This window comes from Apium graveolens, chromosome 6 (assembly GCF_009905375.1).
Source record: "Apium graveolens cultivar Ventura chromosome 6, ASM990537v1, whole genome shotgun sequence".
Taxonomy (NCBI): domain Eukaryota; kingdom Viridiplantae; phylum Streptophyta; class Magnoliopsida; order Apiales; family Apiaceae; genus Apium; species Apium graveolens.
Window position 1 is genome coordinate 31620880 of NC_133652.1, and position 24640 is coordinate 31645519.

The 24640-nt window shown below is 36.8% G+C and overlaps 5 protein-coding genes across 6 annotated transcripts; 3 read left to right on the top strand and 2 right to left on the bottom strand.

Annotated features, from left to right (window-relative positions):
- Positions 1–8004: 8004 nt before the first annotated feature.
- LOC141666692 (heat shock factor protein HSF8) lies at positions 8005–12515 on the top strand. Its single transcript, XM_074472837.1, has 2 exons — positions 8005–8373; positions 11124–12515. Exons 1-2 carry the CDS (start codon positions 8101–8103, stop codon positions 12360–12362), a joined length of 1512 nt encoding a protein of 503 aa, XP_074328938.1. The 5' UTR covers positions 8005–8100; the 3' UTR covers positions 12363–12515.
- Positions 12516–13166: 651 nt separating this feature from the next.
- On the top strand, positions 13167–14655 carry LOC141667878 (mitogen-activated protein kinase kinase 10). Its single transcript, XM_074474516.1, has 2 exons — positions 13167–13715; positions 13791–14655. The coding sequence occupies exons 1-2, from the start codon at positions 13224–13226 to the stop codon at positions 14364–14366; spliced, it is 1068 nt and encodes a 355-aa protein (XP_074330617.1). The 5' UTR covers positions 13167–13223; the 3' UTR covers positions 14367–14655.
- A 59-nt stretch (positions 14656–14714) lies between these two features.
- LOC141667880 (protein SAMBA) lies at positions 14715–17029 on the bottom strand. The gene is made up of 3 exons (XM_074474519.1): positions 16827–17029; positions 16318–16428; positions 14715–15002 (listed from the first exon to the last, which is right to left on the bottom strand). The coding sequence occupies exons 1-3, from the start codon at positions 16978–16980 to the stop codon at positions 14944–14946; spliced, it is 324 nt and encodes a 107-aa protein (XP_074330620.1). The 5' UTR covers positions 16981–17029; the 3' UTR covers positions 14715–14943.
- Positions 17030–17126: 97 nt separating this feature from the next.
- On the top strand, positions 17127–19345 carry LOC141667879 (uncharacterized). Its single transcript, XM_074474518.1, has 5 exons — positions 17127–17260; positions 17804–17915; positions 18156–18477; positions 18567–18733; positions 18959–19345. Exons 2-5 carry the CDS (start codon positions 17838–17840, stop codon positions 19247–19249), a joined length of 858 nt encoding a protein of 285 aa, XP_074330619.1. The 5' UTR covers positions 17127–17260; positions 17804–17837; the 3' UTR covers positions 19250–19345.
- Positions 19346–19655: 310 nt separating this feature from the next.
- LOC141667589 (syntaxin-22-like) lies at positions 19656–24069 on the bottom strand. Of its 2 annotated transcripts, XR_012552668.1 has the most exons (8): positions 23724–24069; positions 22199–22292; positions 21835–21974; positions 21609–21683; positions 20966–21123; positions 20744–20844; positions 19852–20146; positions 19656–19798 (listed from the first exon to the last, which is right to left on the bottom strand). XR_012552668.1 is itself a non-coding variant. In XM_074474137.1 (7 exons), exons 1-7 carry the CDS (start codon positions 23912–23914, stop codon positions 20081–20083), a joined length of 825 nt encoding a protein of 274 aa, XP_074330238.1. In that variant the 5' UTR covers positions 23915–24069; the 3' UTR covers positions 19656–20080. The 2 variants fall into 2 exon arrangements, 1 of the variants encoding a protein (XP_074330238.1); XM_074474137.1 differs by having other exon boundaries at positions 19656–20146.
- Between the last annotated feature and the right edge of the window lie 571 nt (positions 24070–24640).

Here is a 24640-nt window from a genome sequence, read left to right on the forward strand (position 1 = left end):
AATAGGCTCCACTATGGGGAACTATTTTGGCTTTCTAGCCCGACCTCTTCTGTACTAGGCATGATAACAAGAGTTCCCTGCTCCACTTCTTGATGTGGAGGAAATTCCAGGACAAAATCGGACAGGGCTTGGCCTTTGATTGCGGTCATTGGCTTATAATCCACCTCGAACTGGTCGAGTTCAACCGTCCACTTCAGCATTCGACCAGAAGACTCTGGTTTGTGCATTACTTGCCTGAGGGGGATAGGAGGTTCGTACTTCTATCCTGTGTGCCTGGAAATAGGGCCTGAGTTTTTGGGAGGCCAGGATCAGAGCATATGCTAATTTTTCGAGACTTGTGTACCGAGTCTCCGCGTTGGCTAGTCTTTTACTCACATAGTATACTGGGAGCTGGATACCATCCTCCTCTCGGACCAGTACAGCACTGACTGCAATGTCAGAGATAGCCAAGTATAGGACCAGAGTCTCACCTGCCTTTGGGTTGTACAACATTGGAGGACTGTTGAGATACTTCTTTATGTTCTGAAAGGCTTCCTCATTCTTTTCAGTCCACTCAAAACTCCTCCCCACTCCTTTAATTGCTTTGAAGAACTCCTGGCATTTCTCGGAGGACTTTGAGACGGAGCGGTTTAAGGCGGCCACTCACCCCGTTAAGCTTTGGACATCCTTCACCCGTCGTGGGGATCTTATCTTGAGTAGGGCTTGTATCTTGGTGGGGTTGGCCTCAATGCCCCTATGGTTGACAATAAATCCCAAGAACTTCCCTGACTCGACCCCGAACACACATTTATAGGGGTTGAGCTTCATTCTGTACTCCCTCAGGATCTGGAACATGTCTGCTAGGTGGTGGATATGATCCTTTGTTTCCTTTGACTTCAAAAGCATATCATCTACATAATCCTCCATGGTCTTCCCTAACTGATGTTTGAATATCTTGTTCACCAACCTTTGATAGGTTGCCCCAGCATTAAGGAGTCTGAAGGGCATCCCAATATAGCAATAGAGGCCACAATCAGTAATGAAGGAGGTGTGATCCTGATCTGGCCCATACATTGGGATTTGGTTATATCCCGAATAAGCATCCATAAAGCTAAGTAAAACGTGCCCACCTGTGGAATCAACCAGCTGGTCGATTCGGGGTAGAGGAAAAATATCATTCGGGAAAGCTTTGTTTAGGTCAGTAAAGTCCACACATGTCCTCCATTTTCCATTTAGTTTCTTGACAAGTACTGGATTGGCCAGCCACATGGGGTAAAAGGCTTCCCTTACAAGCCCTGCCTCAATTAGTCTATCCATTTCTTCTCTGAGGGCGTCTGCTCTCTCTCCACTAATCGGCCACCTCTTCTGTCTGACCCCTTCTTCTCTGGATCTAATATGAGCCGGTGGCACATGACATTCGGGTCAATCCCTACCATATCAGAGTGTGACCATGCAAAGACATCCAAATTTCTCCTCGAGAATTGGGCCAGGTCTTCTCTTAGGTCAGGGCTTAAGTTAGAGCCTATTCTGAGTACCTTGGAAGGATCATCCGGGTTTACCAAAATTGGGATTGTGTCCTCTGCGGCCCCAGCCCTCTCAACCATTGGGGGCATTCTCGGGTCCAAGTCTGCTCGAGCCTCACTGGTTTCTCCCACTTCCGTGATTTTCAAACCCTCGGTGTCCTCGAGCTCGGGCTGGTGAGCTCGAACCGGATTTACCAAGCGTTCAGAGGTCATGGTGATCGTGCGAGTGATTCCGTTGGGCAGATCCAGGGTTGTTGTTTCTTTGCGTGCCCACTTCCCTTTCTTGAGTCTTGCAGCGATGTATTCTGGGCTCTCTTCTTCATCACTTTCCTCTTCTACAATCTCCTCATGTACCAATATGATGGGCTGAGAGGCCTTCATCAGCAGGGCCCCTGGGCCGGTTCCACCTGAATCCCCATGTGCTCGAAATAGTTCTCGGGCAATTTCCTGATTGAAATCATGTTACAAGTCTCGTGTCCCTCAGGACGTACTCTCTTCCCGCCCTCTGCCTCTTCCATGAGGATATCACCTTCACCCGGTTTGACTGTCTCCTTCTATATATTTTCTAACTCTGCTGCCCTGAGTGCCAAGTTGTAGCAGACCCTCGATTCATATTGACAACTCTTCAGGAAGCCTACCCCCATGGGGGTTGGGAATTTTACTGTCATGTTATGGATTGAGGTCACCATCCTCATTGCCCTCATAAGGGGCCTGCCCACTATAACATTGTAGGTACAAGGCTGATCTACAACTGTAAATATAGCGATCTGGGTGGCCATATAAGGCTCTTCTCTTAAGGTCATCGGGAACCGAATCATCCATTTTACTCCAATTGAGTTTCCCGTTAACCCGTACAAGTGCCCACCTGTCGAGGTCAGTTCTCTATCCAGCAGTCCTAGTTTCTTGTAGGCATCATAGGTTAGAACGTCTGCCGAGCTCCTGGTATCCACCAATGCTCGATGGACATTCACTGTCCCAATCTTCATTTTTATGACCAGGGCGTCAGTATGGGGGGTAGTGCACCCATTTTGCATCATTCTCCCTAAACATAAGATCATCAGCCTCCTTTTCAAAGAGCTCCGGGGGCCTTTGGCTCAGATGATTGATGTTGGTGAGGGGCTTGTCCTTTGCTTCCCGGGCATATCTGTCCATCTCTTTCCAGCTGTCTCCACCAATGTGAGACTCGCCAAGAATAATATGAATGATGCCGGCCCGGGGTACCCTCTCTTTGTCTTCTGGGGGTGGAGGAGGGATGATATGATAATCATTCCTGTGTTTTTGAACCTCCTTGACAACCCACTCTGTAAGCTTCCCTTGTCTTATCAGCATCTCGATTTCATCCTTCAATTATCTACAATCAGTTGTATCATGCCCCGTGGCCTCGTGGTATGCACAATACTTCGAAGTATCCCTCTTGTTGTAGTCTATGAGAAGGGCTGCCTTCCTGAACACCCATTTTCTAGCATAGGTAGCATATATGTGGTCGATGGAGGCTACCAGAGGGGTGTGTATCTGTCATTTGCTTGTATAGGGCCTCCTCGAATCTTTATTTCTCTCTTTGCCCCGGGCAGACTTCTTGGGGCTTGAACTACATCGATACATCTTCCTCCTCTCATCAGGGCTCGATGACCAATCTCTCTTGTCTCGATAATTCTCGCTGATTTTTAGTTCCCTCATCGACTTCTCCACCCTTTTAAAGGGTTCAACTTGCTCATAGAATTATGCCAAGGTCTTTGGCTCGCTAGCCTGGAGGCTTTTTCAAAATTTTGACCCTTCTTTCAAACTCCCTATCAGAAAGTTCTTGATGGTCTTTTCGCTAGCACCTTTCACCTTAGGAACTTCATTATTGAACCGGAGAAAGTATTTCGCCAGAGGCTTCCCCTCCCTCTGCTTGATGTTGGCTAGCATGGCCACAAGGGGTGAGTAGTGGAGGGTGAATTGAAATTGTCGGATGAACAGGTCTTCCAACTGCCGCCACGTCCTTATGCTAGCCGGCCCTAACTTGGAGAACCATTGTTGGGCACTCCCTCGGAGTGATGCTACGAAGAGTCTGCAACGGGTTGGCTCTTGCACTTGATAGACCTCCATCTCTATGTTAAATTGTATAAGATATTCCGCAAGGTCGGCTTCGCCATTGAACAGAAGATCGGGTTTGTGCCTGAATACTCGAGTTAAGGGAGATGATCGAATAGCAGCCGTGAACGGAGAGGGGGCCGTTGAGGGCATGGGTCCCCTCTTCTCCTGTTCAATCTGATCTAGGATTCTCCTTAAGTCACCCACTCTAATGACTTCTCTTTCTTTGTCACCATTTACATTACTAGAGTGGTGAGAGCCCTGAGGTCGCTCATGACATCCCCTTCCTCCATCTTGCACCTGCGACTCCTCTTCATAATTGTCTCTGCACCTACGTCGTCCCTCCCTCTTGTTCACCACTTGTTTGCCTTTTTTGGTCAGCTCTTCTCCTTAAGATGATAGGCCCCTCCTTCTAGCGCCAAATGTTATAGGGAGAATTTCGTATAACAGTGTTTTGGAGGTTATTGGCTGGAATAAAGATCAAGGGTGGTGTTTGAGCGCGGAGGAAGGTTGTATACGATGGTTGAGCTTATATGTTGACTCATTAAGAAATAATAGGGTTTTTGTTATTCTCTATCAAGTGTCGACACATCTCTCATACAAGTGCCTACGTACCCTATTTATAGGCATCAAGCCTCATGTAGTTCTTGGGGAACAAGTCACATAGGCTAGGGTTAGGGTTTCTTGACTCGTGCAGCCCAAGCCCATGATTAAGTCAGGCCTTCAGCCAATTAGTCACGTAAATCTCGAACGGCTCCACACGCTTCTTACAATCTCGCGACATCTCCGCATTTCTTCCCGTAATTGTAGGAATAACCTGCGTCGGCCCCGAAATTTACGAGTAACTCAGTCATCTATGAGTCACTTTCCATGTTGCACACAAAGTCCTTTAATGCGGGTCAGCCTGGTCACCTCGGCTCGCATCGCCTTTCTTCTCAATTAATAAATATGATGTTTCCTCTATTTTCATAAGACGTGGGCTCATGGGCCCAGCTCGCATATGGGCACCTGAGCCCAGTTCTCATGTGAGAGCCCAATCGCATGTGGGTATGTGAGCCCAGCTCGCACATCACGAGTCCAGCTCGTATATGCTGGCCCAAGTCACATGAACCCCCAATTCTAGCTCATATGTGAGAGCCCATCCCTTCAATGCACCCATGTGGAGCCCATGACCGGAAGCAGGTATAACAAACATAAATGTGAATTATCACATTATTTTTTATATCGTATTTTCATATTATGTACGGAGTTGTAAGATTTATTTATGATAATGTATATACAACAATAATTTAATTATCATGTATATATAAAATTCTTTTTGCTATTTATATACAAAAAACAAATTATTGCAGAGTTAATTATTTGTTACAACTATATATAATTTGAAAACACTGTGACCAAATTGCAAGTTTATACTTAGCAAAAAAATTTGCTTAAGTTTTTTTTTTTTTTGGTACTCATATAATTTTTCTAGTTTTATTTTATTACTACGATTGATTATTATCGGCCTTTAAAAAGCCTCACTTTTTTAAAATGGATTGATTCGGACTTTTTTGAAAATTAAGTTGGGAGTTGCTTCCCTAAAATATGAGTCCCTTTTAGACTCACGGACGGGATCTTACCGGGTTTTTTATTTATATATTATTTTTTTAATAATATATTGATGCTAGTTTACATATTATGTTTTATCGATGAGAGTAGGTTAGATACCAAAAAAAAAATATTGAGTTATGAAAGATAGTATTATAGATATTAAAATAAATAATATTTTTTATATCACATTTAACTATTTGCATCTATTAATCTTAAATTCTAACTATTGTTATTTACTATATCAAATCGATAATCAATTAAGTGTAATTTGTTTGGCTTCTAATCATATGTATAGTTTTTTTTTAAATCTATTAGAAGTATCGTATATATTTTTTAATTTAATATTGAAAATTAAATTTTATTTGGACGTTTGAAAAGTACATGCTTTTATCCGGGTCGAATCGAATTTTTATCCTATTTTTTTAAACAAGAATCTTATATGGGTTGTTTTAAATTCAGGTTTTTATTCAAAATTTTCGAATTTCACGTCAAACCGGATTTTCAAGAAAAGGGATTGGCCGGACCTTTTTCAGATCAAATGCTTCGGATTCGAATTTTTGAAAGATCCTTAATTAGCATGACCCACAAAAATGAGAGAGGTGACCTTTCTCCTACCAAGAAGACCAGTTGCGCGCCAGCTAGCAATGTTACGCAGTCAAATTATCATTTACACATAGCATTATATTTTTTTAAAAAGAAATAGCGGATTACAGGTTTAATTTTGTATTATATATTTATTTTATAACTTTATTACGATTAAATATACTTTGTAATATGTATATATCTTTATTTATATAATTTGTAATTACAGACTGGAATTTGTTTTTTTTTTTCAAAACAAGTTTGGCATATCAAAACAGTTAAACAGGCCCCTTAATTAAAATGATAAAAAGATAAACTTTTTAGACTTACCAAAGAATGATGGGATGCAGTAGGGGTGTACAAACAAACCGCTCAACCGAATCCAACCGCTCAATCGCTCGCAACCGAACCGCTTTTGCGGATAATCGCGAAACGCGGGTTGATTGTGGATTTAAATTTTAAAAACCGCTCATTCGCGGTTTGGATGCGGTTTTAAATTCTTGAAAATCGCAAAATCGCAACCGCAACTCGCAAAATATATTTATAATAAAATATATTTCCAAAAATGTAGTTGATATCATATAAATTAATAAGTATACACATTTATCAACTAATCTTAGGTTAATGTTAAGATTTCATTCATAAAATTCACAATCATTATAAGATATATAACCAAACAAATGAAAAATATAATCAATTTATAATTTTTTTTATCCTTTTCTTTTTTCTTTTCTCTCGCCTCCACATTTTTGTATGTTTTTAATATCCTTACTCCACACGGAACATCAGTTTATACTTTATTTTTGAATGTAATTTATCACGTAACTTAACTTCAATTTATTAATATTCCGAATTTATTTTTTTACAAATTATTAATTATTTTAAAATAAGTGGTTGAACCACAAACCGATCCGTAATAACCGCAAATTCGCAACCGCAAATACGGTTGCGGATGATAATTTTTTAAAACCGCTCTTCGCGGTTTGGTGCAACTTTTACCCCAAAACCGATCCGAACCGAACCGCGTACATCCCTAGGATGCAGCTCCCATTACAAGACTCGTGACAGCATTATTACTGAGACTGATGGGGAGTATGGGACTCCATGCCACTCCCTCCAAGCTCCAAAGGGTAAATTCGGTCCCACACAAGACAGTCTAGTCCCAAAATTCTCACTAATTCAAAGTAATTTTTTATAATAATCGAATCGAACGAAATTTCAAATATGTTCGAAAACATAACCCTCATTTAAAGTTTCATAATGAATATCCTAATGTTTTTGCGCATTTTTAAGTATATCACAAACATATGTGTAGACATACTATTTTTTTTATTCCATTAAAATATGGTGTTTTCATTTGTTACAAAAAGATTAAAAAAATATATTAACTAAATTTTGTATAGTTGTTGAAATATGTGAAAAATTAACATTTATAACTAATACGTCCTGAGAGAGAGAGTATTCCTATGCATTTTAAGATGAATATAAGACATGATTTTATAATTTTTTTTCCTAAATGAAAATAGATATTTAAACTTTTTTATTCAAAATTTTTTTTTTTTTTAAAAAAAAATATAGAACTACACTTTCTATTCATCTTAAAATGTGTGTTAAAATACTCTCTCGTAAATGATAATAAATATTATATAATCCGTGCGATGTTGGGTCGTTTTTATAATTATATATTATAATTTTAATAATATATTACATATAGGATTCGATCTTATATTACTTGAAAATAATTTTTAAAATTAGATCTACGATCCTAATCAATACAGCTCTAGATTGAGCGATTAAGAACCAGAAACCAAATTTTTAATATTTCATTTGAATATAATAATATAGATAGATTGAAAAAGGATGGATATAGTATATTTTATATGGGGTTCAAATGTGTGAGAAAAATTAGAAAAAGTTAGAACATTTATTATAACACAAAGAATAATAATCGATCAAAACCTGAGATATCTATAATCACTAATTCCACAATTTTGTATGTACATTGAAATTAAGATGAAACGATAACATGTAAAAGTTCTTTCTTGATTGGTCAAAGAAACTTTAAATTTTCCGAGTAAATAAAGAATTTCATATATTTTTGACATGACGTACTTTCCATTAAAATAAATAAAAAAGTTCTAAAATATGAATTTTCGAGCAGAAAGGAAATTTGAAAATGTTTGATAGTAAAAATCTTACAAAAATCTAATCGAAAATTTACCAGGTGTATAAATATAGATATTTTAGAGCAACACAATTACCCAACACTCGCCCCCCAGCGTTTTATCCCCAAAAATCCCCCTCTCTAGTCTCCGCATTTACAACACTCTTGATTTCAATTCCACCGCCCATGGCTTCTACCAACGGCACCAATAATCCGGCCACCGGACGATCTCAATCTCCGGCGATTCCTACTCCGATAACCAACGTAAATGCTCCGCCGCCGTTCCTTGTGAAGACGTACGATATGGTTGATAATCCGGAAATTGATAAGATAGTCTCGTGGAGTGATTCTAACAATAGCTTCATCGTGTGGGATCCACCTGAGTTCGGTAGAGATGTTTTGCCCAAGTATTTTAAACATAACAATTTCTCCAGCTTTGTGCGTCAGCTCAATACTTATGTATGATCTCTCTCTCTCTCTCTCTCTCTCTCTCTCTCTCGCTCTCTCTCGCTCTCTCTGCTTCTACCCCTCCCTCTCTCCCTCTCTTTCTCCCCCTCACCCTCACCCCCCTCTCTCTCTCGTAATATAAATGTGTAGTGTTAACTTCTTTATGTTGTGTTTTTTAATTTACTCGAAAAAATTTCATTTCGTTGATTAATATCGTTGATTGATGATATTATTGAGTAGAATATATATATTCTCTATCTGATATACACTCCTTTTGCTTGCTTTGTGTATGTCCTTATTTAAAAAAAAACTAAAATTTGTGGAAGAATTGCAGTAATAACTTTAGCTGTTATGAACTTCGCAAAAAAAAAACTTTAACTGTTATGTTTATTAGTTTACTTGCGTGTGTAGGAAAAATTGTGGAGTGTAAACTTCAATTAGTTTGTTGATTTCGTAATTTGTTTGGTTAATTGGTGATGTTGAGTAGGATGTATGCTCTATCTGCTGTGATTTGACAGTGGGGATATAGTCTGATTTCATTTTGTTAAATATATCATTTTTTGAGTCAGAGAAATATATGTAGGGAGATGAATTGATTTAATAGTTTGTTCTTTACATAATGGATATATGTTTTAGATGTGGAGATTATGCTTGTTTAGTAAGGCTTAAGAGTTGGTATATAGTATGACAGATGTTGATGCTGCCTAGAATGATTATTTTCTTATTTATTTTACATTCTTATGTGATTTTTATAATTTATTTGCATAATTTATATTTGGATGTTTGAAAAATGTTAAGAAATGGCAATAATTTTCTGTTTAGTTTATTTGTTCTATTTCCGGGTTTTTTTGTTGATAGATAGTATTGAATATGATATGTAATCTTATCTGCTCCAATTTAATATCATAAATAATTCTAATTAAATTTTGTGAAAAAGATTATTCTTGAGCGACTTTTAAAAATTTATACAGAGAAACTAAAATTTACTTTTGGCTGTGGGCAGTGTAGTTGTTGATTGGAGTTGAGCTTGAGAGATGTTGATTTTGTGTAGGATGATGCGAAACTTTCCGCTTCTTTCTTAGTCTAAATTGTTGATTTGAAATGTGGACCTTTAGGTTGCAAATCTTGAATGTGTATGGTGTTGTTTCTTATTATTTTCTCCCCCTTTTGATGCAGTTTGTGTTACTTGACTTCGAGTGGGATGTTGATAGGTTCTAGGTTCCCTGTCAGAACTGAGTTGATGACTGAGGAGGACAACTAAATGAAAACACTATTCTTGGGCTGGTCTGATTTACAATATTTTATCCGGCTTTCACAGTTTCTGATCAGTAGATTGGTGTACCCTCAATATGTTACTAATTAGTGCTGGCAAGTTACGAACTTTCCAAGTTATTAGGTTCATGTAAGAAACCAACACAAACAGAAAACATTGGGGGAGTTGAAAGCAGTACAGGGTATGGCGCATGAAAACCTGAATAACCAAGAGCTGTGTTATGAATTAGTCGTTTAGGAAACACAAAGATTTGATAAATAGCTAACACTTTACTGATAGCTAACAGAAAATATATAACTGGAGTAACCTTTAACATGGTAAAGAAAACCCGAGTATTGAGATAAATATGTACATCGTAATTCTTTTATTAGACATCAAAATGGGAGGTACGCTGAAAAGTAATTATCAGTCTTTCCACTTTTATTCCAGAAGTATGGTTAGAATAACTCATTATAAAAATATATTTTTAGTCACTGTGAGTTGAAAATCTAGCTTATATCCTTTCTCTCTTCTGTTATTTATACTGTTATATGACCATGAAAAATGATAGTAGTTTAGCTTTGGCCGCAAAGACCTCTGCTTTCCTCATTGTGGCCAACCGTCAGTATCTGTATAAAGTATTTTCAAAAGCTGGATACTTTGGAAGATATGTTTTCTGATTGGTTAGTCTACCATGGAAATTCTCATACAGGAACAAATTCGAGAGAGAGAAGGCAGATAAAGAAACAGCGACAATATATAGACCCAAAGATTAACTAAAAGTCTAAAATTAACATGATACTCGTTACCAGCCTGTATGCTTTAAGTAGATTGTGATTAGAGCACCTAACCATCCATAACCTTCTTTCCCAGGACTTTGTGGACAACCTCTTTTACTTTCTGGCGACTTCGTATTATTCCTAGGAAGATCACCTCGCAGTTTAAGATCTATTTACAAAATAGGGTTTGCAGTTCTCTGAGATGTCCCTTTCACGTTGATAACAGTATTCTGAATCGTGAATGTATGTGTAATTTGTTGGTGGATGTCTAAAATCTCTGGCTTCAAAGTTGATTGTCAAAATCTGATAGTGGAAGTATGGTATTGTAGTTTGTTTTTTAAGGCTGCAGGTCAAGCTTTGTGTAGTCGGTTTTAATGATAAGGATGGTACTGATTATTCCCTTTTATGTGTGATGGTGTTCGCTTAACTTCTTATAATCATGATTATCCTCCTTTTTTATACTTACCATCATTTGAATATGATTATAGCCTAGATTTATTTAAGGTCAGATTGCCAATCCCAGTTTTAGTTTGAAAAGTTTGTATTTATGATAGTTGAACCTGTCTCAGAAACCGTATACGCAGTGCGATTGTTCTATAGAAACGAATCTTGCTACAAAGTCTTTGTTACTAGATCATTGGATGTATCCATTGGCTTCTTGACTTTAGATAAACCCTGTGACGTTATGTTTCTATCATAACGCTACATTGTCTAATATTGTTTGTAAACAGGGTTTCAGGAAGGTTGATCCAGACCGCTGGGAGTTTGCTAATGAAGGCTTTTTAAGAGGCCAAAGGCACTTGCTTAGGACTATCGTCCGCCGGAAACCAACTCAGGGCCAAAGCCAACAACCGCATGGACAAAGTTCATCAGTAGGGGCATGTGTTGAAGTGGGGACATTTGGCCTCGAGGAAGAGGTTGAAAGGCTAAAAAGGGACAAGAATGTCCTTATGCAAGAGCTTGTCAGGTTGAGACAGCAACAGCAGACCACTGACCATCATTTACAAACAATGGTGAAGCGCCTTCATGGGATGGAGCAAAGGCAACAGCAGATGATGTCGTTCCTAGCGAAGGCTGTGAATAGCCCTGGCTTTTTGTCACAATTTGTTCAGCAGCAAACTGAGAGTACCAAGCGCTTAACGGAAGGCAATAAGAAACGGAGGATCAAACCTGATGATGGGCAGATTGTCAAGTACCAGCCTAATGTGATTGAAGCTGCAAAAGCATTGCTCAGTCAGATAGCAAAATCAGATGCATCTCCTAAGCTGGAGACCTTTGACCATAGCTCGGATTGTGTTATCCCTAGTGATATCTCCTCACCTTTGACTGCATCAGACCATGGAAGTTCTCCAACTCATAGCTCAGGAGGGACTCTATCCAAGTATCCACCAATTTCTACTGGTTCTTATGTCCCATCAGATTCAGGGGTTATTCTTAGTGGTCCTTCAACCTCCATATCTGATATAAAGGCAGGTGTAACTTCTGATGCCCTTATAACCGCACAACTTCCTGATGTAAGCTCATTGATCGGGGAACATGAGTTGCCGTCTGTCAGTCTTCCTCCAGATGACATTAATATCCTTGATATCTCCAAGTTTGAAGAAATGATTTCAGGAAGCAATGTCAGTAATCCTAGTGGAAGTAATGGTGCATTCCTAGATCCAGCATCATTGGAGGCAGATCAAACCATGTCCTTGGACATTGGCGATCTCTCTCCTGATATGGGTATCGACTGGGATAATAACTCTTACTTCGATGAGATGCAGGTACTTAATTCGGTTGAACCCGCTTGGGAACAGTTTCTCGAACAGAGCTTGGTTCAGGCAGACGGTGAGGCAATGGATTCTACTTTAGAGGATTCTACACAGAAGAATGAAGTGAAAACTTTGGAGAATGAATGGTCTAAGGCTCAGATGCAAAGGCTTACAGAACAGATGGATCATCTCTCATCAGACACCAAAAAGGCCTGACTTTAATTATAGCAGTATACCCCAATGTCATGTGGTAGTGTATGAGTGTTCCTGTGAACTTATAGATCAAATCATCTTATACTAATGTGCTTCCTTTTGCCATTGTTTTGCTCATTTTGATGGGGAAGTTTTTAGTCCGTTGTTTTGGGTCAATGCTTTAACCTTGACATGGTTCAGCTCTATCGAAAGAGTAGGGACTCATTAGTCATCACTGGTCATTTTCCGGCCGAGGAAGTGGTACAATAAACTCTCTGTTCTTTGATCTTCTGTAGAAGTTAATGTAAAAATTTAAAATTTTATATCAGTAAAATAATTTACCTAAATCTATTTTTATCATATTTTTTAAAAAATAATTAGGTCATGGACTTTGTTTGTACTAGCAATCGATCTTTGCAACGAAGTTTTTTAACATCACGAATCCAGGCCGAAAATATCATATTAGTCTTTGTTTAGGAGTAGGAAATGTCAGATAATTGTATTCTTTTGAGAATATTACATTACAACCTGAATAAAACAGATGATGATAGGTTGTATAAACCATAAGCTAGAACTGTGGCCGAAAATAATGCACAACACACCTGAAAGATAGGTACAAAAAATTATAAAACTATACGTGGCAGTTTACAAGAGTACCTCAGTTACTATCTCAACTCACAGCCAGAAATAGCAGCCAATGTTACCACAAAAAACTCACCTGCCCCATTAACCGTGGGATCATCAACACCACTTGTAATCCCATAAATCTCATTAACCATTATACAAGATCCTTTGTGTATAAATTAGTGTATAAATATAGATGATTAACCAACACTGAGTCCTGATGAGTAGAAGTCAAGGTAGTAAAAATGTGTTAAACTAACAATGATTAGGCAGAGGAGGCACCAACAAGCCTTGAGGCTTTCTTTACCTGCTCCACTGCCATCATGTGAATTTTTGCATCATAATAATCTTTCATCATCTTCTTCATCGTCTACGTTATCGCCATTATCGTCAACCAGTTCCACAAATTCTATTGCTGTTGATAATATTGTAGACCTTGAGAAGCTGGCTGTTCTTGGTCATGGTCATGGAGTCACTGTTTATAAAGTTCGACACAAGCATTCTGCTAATGTTTATGCGTTGAAAGTGTTGAGATTCGATGAGGGCGAGATGAAGATACAACAACAGGCTGCAGTACGAGAGGCGGAGATTCTTAGACGGGTGGATTCAAATTTGATTGTCAAGTGTTATGGTGTGTTTGATAATGAGTTCCTTGATACAGATAATGGTGGTGATCTATGTTTTGTTATGGAGTATATGGAAGCTGGATCTTTGCTAGATATCTTAAGTATTTGCCACACATTACCTGAAAAGGTAACATAGTTCATTAAGAATAATTGTACCATCTTTCTCTGTAGTTTATATCATTAGAGCATGTATTCTTTACAGGTAATTTCTGTGGTGGCAAGACGAGTGTTGGAAGGATTGCAGTATTTGCATGGAATGCAGATAGTGCATAGAGACATTAAGCCGTCAAATTTACTGATCAACAGCAAAGGGGAGTTGAAGATTGCTGATTTTGGCGTGAGCAGAGTAGTGGCAACAACGAATGAAGAGCGTGAATGGTGTTTTGGAACATGTGCATACATGAGTCCCGAAAGGTTTGATTCAGAGAGGTGGAATAGTGGAGATTGTAATGGATTCGCAGGTGACGTTTGGTCACTTGGAGTGGTAGTGTTGGAATGTTTTGTGGGGCGTTATCCGTTGATTGATCCGGGACAGAAGTTAGATTGGGCAACACTAATATGTGCCATATGCTTTGGAGAGAAGATGGCGCTGCCAGAGAAGGCGTCGCCAGAATTGCATAATTTTGTTGGGAGGTGTTTGGAGAAGGATTGGAGGGCTAGAGGAACAGTGGAAGAGCTTCTTGATCACCCATTTGTAACTGCATGTTGCAGTGGTAATGTAGAAGGTTTACTTGGGAATGCTTCTGACACCTGGACTCAAAACCCTCATTCAGCTTAAAAGTGGCCTCATAATTTAGAACACTAAATATTCCAATGAAACCATAAATCCTAACTGAAAATCGTTTTCCTAGAAATACTGTTGTTTGAATATGATATTTAATAATATTCCAAACAAATCATTTTAAATAACACAGCCATTACTTCATTTACAGATTAGAGAAGTCAAGCTGCTGATGACTCAACTTCAGTTCTAGCTTGTAAATGTAATGATGAGTGGTTCTTTGTTATGTGACCTCAGGTATAAAGGTGAATGCAACATCAATAATCTATAAATTGTTTCTAGTACTTCAGTCCATTGGCACTGACCACTGAGTTATCAATGGAAGCAGATTGTAAGATATTGTCATATTGAACCAACTACAAACACAACTCTGGATCAATTTCTAGTTGATAATCAATATATATATTGCAAGTCTGCAATGACATGTGACTGAATATCACAAAAAATAAAACTAAACGAACAAATCAAGTAAATCAGAAATTCAGAGCTACATTTGGCTACAGGTTACATTATCTCCAGCTACATCAAATATAAAATAACAGTAAAGGATGCCACTTTCTTAAGTACTCTATCGTCATTCTTTTGATGCCAAGTTAATCTTCAAACTTTCCATACGCTTGTTCAGAAAGCCACCTGAAATGAAGAGGGCACGGCCAGTGGATAATGAACAAATGGTATAACAAGAAAACATGCCTATACATGGAAAGCAGGAATTTTGTCCAAAATAATATTAATACTTTACTGAAGTCACAAACGAATCTTGGCCAAGAAAATGCAAACTCCAAATATACTAAGACTTGAAGATATATGTTCCTACCAACAAAGGGTCTACGCATCCAAAAACGTATTTTGTTTGAACCAGCAATATTGTTATAGTTAGTAGACACCTGTTAAAGGGCAAAATTAATCTAGACTATACTATCTTGACTGTAGCAATGAAGTATCAACAGAGTATGCAACTATTAGAGTGCTAGTATAAACCAAATAAGCCAAAACTCAAAAAAATGGCCTCTGAGTTGATCTATTTGTCATGAATCCTTAAATGTAGTTACACCAGTGAAATGATTCTGGCCATGTCAACTCAAAATTATAAAATCATAATTAAACCATTGACTTCTATAACATATTACTTGCAAACCAACAATTCACTAGCATGTATTAACCTATACAAACTTGAGCGCTTCAGGTTCTTCAGTCCATTGGAACTGAGTTACCAATGGAAGCAGATTCTAAGACATTGCACAACTACAACCAAAACTCTGCATCAAATTCAAGTTGATAATAAATATAAATACCGCAAGTCTGCAATGACAAGTAACTGAACAAGTATTCCTCAGAAAAAATAAAACTAAACGAGTAATCAAGTAAATTAGAAATACATAGCTACGTTTGGCTAACCAACAATTCACTAGCATGTATATATATAAAATCAATATGAGACTCTACACAACACTTGCTCATTTTTAAGCTCTATTGTTATCAAGGTTTCCCTAGCATAGTGGCATGTAGTGATCCTAGGCTGTCTGAAATCCCGATAAGCAACAAATGAATTGCTTTTTAATACAAGTTACCCACCACATGCACATTCTATTCGAACTTCAGTTTTTACCACATAATAAGTGATCTAAAATTTACTTAATCAAACACATGGAATAGAAACCTTTATTTGGAGTTCCAATATATGAGTAAAAAACAAAATGTCGAGAAAACAAAATAGATATGGACGAGTGTTGGGCAGTAAAAATTTATATGATATTTTACAATAAGTAACTGTTAACAAAACAGATGCCTCTGGAGTTCCACAACCAGCTGAACTAATGTGAGCAATGCTCGAATTTTCTCTTAAAAAGAGAATTAATTGCAGAACTCGAGTATTTCTGTTAAATCATCGTGTAGATGAGAAGAGATCAGTTAACAATATAAGGGTTGGTTGACTTCTACAATGTACCTGGCTTTGATATATAGTTAATACGAGATCGAGGTCCTTCAAACATCCAGTTATCTTCATCCAAGGATTTTACCTCCTTTGCAAGTGCCGACATCAGGTCAGCCTTTAAAACTACAATCCATAAACAGGCACTACGAATTTAGAAACACTCAAGAAATTAAAATTAAACATGCTATAACAAACCAACAAACAATAAGTATAAAGTATTCTTTTGTTTGTTTTGTGATTCTCAACACATACGAATCTTAAACAAAATCCGATATCTAAAACATTATTGAAACTTGCAACTTTATCTCTATAGTCTATACTAATAACTAAAGTATTGAGCTAGAAAAAAAGAAGCATATTCTTAATAATTGAAGCTCCATGGCAAATTTAAAGATATTTTTACGATAATCAAGCAGAAATAAACAAACCCAGATGCCCAAATTGAATATTGAGTATAAAAACCTTAGTTAAATTAATTGTATTTATAGACACAAAATGGATACATATATAGAAGAACTGACCAAGAAGGGCCTCGTCTTTGCGATCCTGAAAGGAGATAAGATCAGCCGGGAAGTGAAAATCTTCGGAGGGAATCGCCGGACCATTTGCTCCGACGATCGCCGTTGTCGAGATTGATGAACGCGCCGGCGACGTTGATAACGATGAGTTACTCATATCTTGAATTTTATTTATTTATTTTTTAATTTTATTAACCACTTATAAACTTTGACAAAAATAGCCGCCCAATTTAAAGTGACTAGTGGTGAAACGACAGCGTTTTAAAAAGGATGATCTTGTCCGTTGATTTATTACATAAATCAGATGATCTCACTTTAAATCATTCCAACACAAACCAAATCTAGGATTGGTTTAGTTGGGACCCACTTCACGGTTTCCGAGGAGAAATACGACGGAGAGGAAGATCGGAGACAAAGGGAGAAGCGATTGTTTGGGGGTAAATTCGTAACTTTTTAGTTTTCACATACTCATAGTTTATATATGCGCGCGCGCTGGATTGAATTAATTCGCATTTTTAACAATTTTGTGGCTTATTACTGTGTGTGTGTGTTTGTATTTATAATTTAGGTGAATGAAAATGGGAATTAATTGTGTAATTTGCATTAGGCAATTCGCATAATTAAACAGCTAATAAGTTCTAATAATGTTAAGTAAATGAGGCAATTCATGAGGACCTAAAAGAGTATGAAACTTCTGGCGGTGGTGAAGTAATTTACCTAACAACAATGGTGCTTCCCTTTTAGTTGCATAGCATGCCTAATGCAAATTTACTATTCGAAACCATTTAGCACAATAACGTTACTATTAATCCGTGTTGTATCTTGCATGGATTCGGTTACAAGATGATAATTTAGTGATAAGGTACATATTATTTCTCAGTTAGGTGTCGAGAAAATAGAGCCTTTTTGATAACCTAATTGAATAGCTTTATTTTAGAATTAGTTTCTAATTAGTAACTATCCCTATCTTCCAATTTCAGATATATTATTGAACTTCTACTTCTCCGAGTTCAAATGTATCTAATATTTGGAATAGTGTTGTTTTTGCTTGCTGATATTGGATCTTGCAAGGACACATTGAATTCCACAGTGGTAAGTGGATCATATAGTTCATTCTTGTTGGTTTGTTTGGGTGTGTGTGTTTGAGTGATTTTTGAATCCTGTTTTTTGCGATCAACTTGTAGCTGTATTGGTTAAATGCTGAAATTTGGTATTAACTTCTAAAATTTAAGCAATTCCTGCATTAGAATTTGATTATCAGTTAATTGTTATTGGTTCATTCTGCTTTTTATCACGTTCCTGAAAGTTTATAGTTGTGCTTCTTTCTTTCAGAGGTATATTACAGAACCATACTTTAAGAAATATGACAGCCTGCTTGATTCAGATTTTCAAAAGTTCATTGCACATGAAGTACCCCTTGACTTATGTGAACTATCGCAAGACAAGGTTGACCTTGCACCAAGACTGTCACTTCTACAGCGTCGTCTTATTGGTGAAGGTTCTCATCGTCGTCTATCTACATCAGTTCGATTTGATATAAATCAAGAAAATGTTTCTGTACCTGATCACTATTGTGAGGCCATAATCATTGAGAAATTGCCCTCAGGAGTCTTTGCAGATCCATTTGAGTTACAACATCTTCTTCACCACGGTGGTAAATTATCATCCACCCTTTCAAGTGGCATTCTGACTATTACTATTGTCCCAAAGCTTATATATATCTGAGCCTTCCGTTTTACACAGTTTACACGGAAGCATCTGTTTTTGGGGACACAAATTTGGAGTCACCCTCAATTCAGTCAAACCGATCCCTTGTTGAGATTCACATGGATGTTGGGTCGAATGCATTATCAGGAAGCAAGAATGAACTGGAAATAAACATTGAACTTCCTATACATGCACGCTATCCGGTGATGTACCTTAAGTTAAAGATTTTAGAAAATATTAAGAGTATAATTAGTTTTAATGTAAAATCTGACTAGCTGGTGTCATTATAGTTTTTTCATGTTCTCTTTTACTCATTCTATTCATGTGCAAACCTGCTGCATAAGTTGAGTCTATTTTTTCAAAATGCTTCACCCTAACTTGTTTTACTGCCACTGAAAAACTAATTGTAAGAAATCTTCTCTCTGTAGCCTCTTGGAGAGCGTGGATATTCGAGAATTGAATTTGGCCTGCCTGATCTATTTACTCGGTGCAATGTACAAAGGAAGTCCCACATTGAAATCTGCATTTTCAATTCAACTGTCAGTGCTACCAAAGCCTTGGGTGGTAGTATTGTGTGGAAAGTGCCTTCTGGCATAGAGAAACATGCCCCAATCGTGTCATTTTTCACTTTCATTTCTGCAATTCTGTCAGCTATATCCATTGTTCTTGTATCTGTCAGCCATTCTAACTTTGAGCCGGATGATAAGAAGCAATCTTGAATAATTAGCATTTTGGTTGCTTGGAAGTTTAGATGCTTGTTAATTTTACATTTATTTAAAACTTGTTAATTGTTATAGAACATGCAATTATACCTCCATTAGCTGTTTTGGTCTTGGATAATCGAAATGTAGTGTTCATTAGGTTTGGAGGTCGTTAACCGATGAGGGAAAACTTGTCCAAGGAAATATTTAATGATGCATTCTGAGCCGCCTCACCGTTATGGCCCTTGTTAATTTCTAGACCAAAAATAGCCTTATTAAACATATGAATAAGTTTGAGATTGATGATTTAAATGAGGGTATATTCGTCTTCATAACTACGGGTGTGCACCTACAAATCAAGTATGTGCACAATCAGCTCCCTTTATTTTTCATGCAAAGGCTTCATGCGTAAAAATGGCCACCCTCACAAAAGGATTGAACTTTTTAATATATAAAATTACTAGTATGCCAAATTTTCAATTCCAATTCAATTGCACTTGAAAGACAAGTCCAAGCAATGTAGTACTTCACTTATAAAAACAAAACTACTACATAGCAAAGGCACACCTTGCAGGAATAAAGGAAAAAAAAAGAGAAGAATATCAGCACCAAAATTACACAACTTTTAAACCAAGAAAAAGAAAGGTAGAATTTGCAAACAATAGCACTGCTGGTTGCTATCAATCTTCGCGTCTCAACTTCATGCAGGGGCGTAATTTCATTATTCCCCGTATGGGAAAATGAAGGAGCACAGACCAGCAGAGAATTCATCCTTATTCCAAGGTTGCTCTTTATGTGCCCTTTTTCAATTTCGATTTATCTTTAGGAATAATTGATATAATATTTTCATCAGGCTGCAAGTAGTATGATGACTATGAGAAGAACGATCGCGAAAATTACCAACAGCAAGCACGTCTGCATTGATTAGAACAAATACAATTGGTTAATATCTGCAATAATTCCATCCACTAAATAAAAAAGGAGTATTAATTTAGAGTAAGAGAATAAGGATCCTATATAGACCTAAGGATAATATTTCCTCAGATCACTAGAAAAGCACATAAACAAATCACAAATGAATCTTGTTCAATATTTACTTACCATCTTTTATTTTATTTTGAAATTAGGAAAGTAGATATTTAGAGTAAAATGGCTATAAGTTAGGACTGGCTGCCATCTGTCCCTTTGAATGGAATATAAAACAATGGAGTGAACACCCTAGCACAAAATATAAAACAAAACTAACACGGAGGCAGAAAAAAGGGTGTGTGATTGAACTTCCTCACAGTCATACATTATAATATTTGATTGTCTTCACAATCTGAACTAATAATACTGGGCCTCTTCTACACAATAAAAAATTACAATATTTGATCCCGTGGCATTGGTGTGAGGGTAATAAAATTTCTACACAGAATCAATTCTAGAAAAAAAATCGATAACATCGTAAGCAGCCATGCAAGTTGTCGTCAAACTGCAGATCACACATATATACATAAATAAATGTTTTACCAGAGACGAATTTGATTTCTGGGTCTTAGACGCTTTGACAAGCTGGGATTTTCCCTGAGCTGTTGCTGCATGTGCATTCTCGACATGTGATCCAATATCATCTGGAAAAATATATATATTTGCATATCATATCTTAATTAACTGAACTTAAGAAAGCTGGGTAGAGGGACGGAGGATAAATGATTCAAAAGCTTGACAGAAACCAATGTATGAAATTCTAACCAATCATAGCTCCTTGTTCATGAACCAGCACAGCAAGATCTTTGAAAATCTCATTTACTTCTCCAATCTGATTCTGGATTTCTTCAATTCCCTGGTCTCTTTCATCAATTATAGCCTCATTGAAGGCGATCTCGTTATCCAATAGCAAAACTTCCTGCCTGTAATAGGAAAGTTCAGACATTTAAGGGGTGCTGGTAGTTAAAGTTCAATCTGGTTTACTCTTGACTCCACAATGCATGCAACCTAAACAAATTGGACTAGAATGAAAGAGGATCCTTACGCATGTTTTATATATGACTTGGATGGCCAAATTAAGTACAGTCATTATAATATAATGAACCCTGTACATTAACATTTCTAAAAAAACAAATGCTGAAAGAAAATTGATACGGAAGAATAGACTACGGTTTGCATCAATTTAATAAATACTGCAATTAATGAATTTAAAAATGATTAATTCCATTCATATGAAAACAAGTAAAAAATCGATTCAGCCGGATAAGTCAATTGGCAGCGTGATAGCTCTTTCAAGCTCAGCAGATCCACTCTATGGTGAAACCGTCATCCATGTAGATGTGATGCAAAATTAGTTTAGAAAAGCCACAAAGGGGTATACAAACACAAAAACTTGTGTAAACCACACCTTCTAGATTCAACAAGGAGAGCACGTTGTTCTGGATGCTTATCTGAACGTTCGTCTATCTCACTTTCTGCATAGCTGTACAAAATAGAGTCAAACTAAAATATCATTCATGCCAAGTTCATAATTTCTTGTAGCAAAGGTCCTAAATATATACACTACTATTCTGCATATGTACATTGTACGAAAACATAATGAGTGCACAATTAGGTTTCTTGCTTGTGGTTACCTGGGTGGAGCAACTTTTTGGGGAACAAAAGGACTGTATGCTGTTTCCCTCTCAGCAGCAAGCCGCTGCGCCTTCTGAAACTCTTTCAAAACTGCCTGAAAATCTTTCGCTAGTTTTGCATCCGTAATCTTCTTGCTGGCCTGCAAATATCATAAATTCGGTTAAATACTATAAAACCAATGGTAGAAACGGGGATAAACGTTTATATACTGCTCACTGTTTACAAGAATATAAGTGATGACTCTTGAGTCTTTAAACATGGAACAAAATATTATTTTAAAAATATTAAAAACTATGGCCGAGTCAAGTGAAGCGAAGAGATTTCTAGAAGAGTGAACAGTGCCACCCAAAAAAGCCAACTTACACTGACTTCTGCGTGATGATCAGTTTCGCTAGCTTGCTTAAGTTTAGCTGAAGTATCCTTTACCAACTGTCCAATATGTAGTCTTGTTTTGTGCCTGCCAAAGGAGCAAATTAAGTAAAATACAAATCCCATTTTGGCTACTATGAGAGAGTAAACTATCTAACAATACAGCGTGATAAAAATGAATGACCAGTAAACCGCAACTAACTTGTATCAGGTAAACATTAAGGTCACACATGTAACTCTGATAACTAATTGTCTCTACTCGGTATGTTAGCAAATAATAGTTATTAGTAAATACTTAGAATCCAATTGGTGTAAGAATATTCAAATCTATTATTTGGGTTATAAATGATACAATTGTGAATTGTGTGGCAGCCACCTTTTCAGAAATTAAATGAAAAGGGGATTCACCATTATTTAGGCACAAAAAAATTGACAATCGGGGATGAGGAAGGGAAATAAATAATTAATATACATATAAATAATTACTTTCTATTTGTTTAGTGTAGAGATAAATAATGTAGTTATCTATTTGTTTTATGTGGGGCTAGAAGTTTATTAATTTAGTAGTTTATTTATAATAACGCCCAATTGCTATGGGAATTAGTCAATTAGGTTATTTTATTAGGCTTTTTATTCCCTATTCCCTATATAAGCATTGTAATCCCCCACATATTATGAAGCTTTGATTATACACTTTTCCTTGGTAATAATATTGATTAATTATTCCTGGGAATCGTATCATTCATTGCTAATAATTCATTGCTTATAATCGTTTTTGTTTAATAAATCATTGTTTCTTACAATCTTGTCCTGCATCAATCGGACTAAGCCTATAATTCTTGTAAGTCTTACTGAGAACTATGAGCTAAGTTCCCAATTAATGGACTGTCGTCTGTTACTAAATATCCAAGGGGACAGACAATCCAGCATATAATATTTTTATTAGTAGGGGCAACTGAAACTCTTGAACCCTCGATCTCTTGTTACCATTTACAAGGGAAAAGAATATTCACTAGGCTGCACGCAGCACGCAGCACGCTGCAATGCTAGGAATGCAATACATCATTGTCTAAGCCTTGAGTCTGATTTGAGTTCTATAACTTCTTGACACAAGTCCCTTGTTTACCTAATTATGGAACGAACACATAATGAAGCCAGAGTCCAGTTCGTTGAACACAAAGTTGCCTCTCCCTTCAATTTGATTCTCTTACTAAAAATTAATACATTACCTAAAGTAACAAACAATTTTCAAAAATGATGATAATACAAAATTCGGTAAATGTTCATCTAACTATACGACGATCTGATGTGTGCTAACCCCATCCAAAATATTAATTCTAACCAAAACACATAAATTAGAAGATAAAAACGAAAACTCAGAAATCATGAAATTTAATACAACCCAGTTCAAAATTTCCAATCCAAGTTGCAAACAAGTAAATCACATCCAAATTCAAACCCTAAACAAACATATACATACACATATGTGTATGTATAATCGAGGGAAAGTCAAACTCACAGCTTTTCACGAAGCTCAGGCGTGTCCTTAGGAGTACCTAAAGTATTAACCAATCTCTGAAAGGTAGAAACAGCAGTATTGATCTGAAAAATACCCGAAGCAACGGCTTGGGTCGGGTCTTGTTTACCGTTTGCAAGTCCCGATCGTCTAAAGCCCACCGATCGGCCCGCTTCGAGATCTTGGAAGCTCATGATTCTCGACCCGAATTATGATTGTTGAATATATGTAAGTATAGATGTGTGTATAGTTGGAGAGTGAAAACCCTAGAGGGATAAAAATTGGGGAAAATGGAAAAGGTCGGGATCAAGACAAACAGAATAATTAGGAGGGGTATGTGGTGGGAAAGCAGCCTTCTCCCTCTCTCCTTTATATTTGACTGCCGGCTCGGTTACGTAGGCATTCTATTTACGCGACACGTGGATCCGTTTAATCACATTTTGTAATAAAAATTATAAAAAAATGGATAGTGATGTGTAATCTTTTTATAATAAGATGTCTAAATGAAGAGTACCTGAGCGTTAAGTTTATAACATTTTCTCGTATAAATATAAGAGTGGGTAAATTTATAATTTTAAAATGAATTACTAGTATTTACAAAATTGTTATTAAATTTATATGGAAAAAATTTATAATCTCACCGGAGTTATATGAGGTCATCCTCGGGTCCATTTTTCTCCTAAATGAAAAATGAGGATTTAGATGAGGTTTTGGTTTTAGAATCGAATACAAGGACGTGTAAGTTAAGATTTAATTCAAGACATAATAAATGGGTGAAAAATATTTATTTAGTTCTTTAATCTTACTAGCTTAAAACCCATGTAATGCTCAGGTCGCATATATTTTTTTTAATATTATATTTTTTTTTTAAAAATTGAATTTAATTTTTAATTTTGTTCATTTAAAACTTTAAATGATAT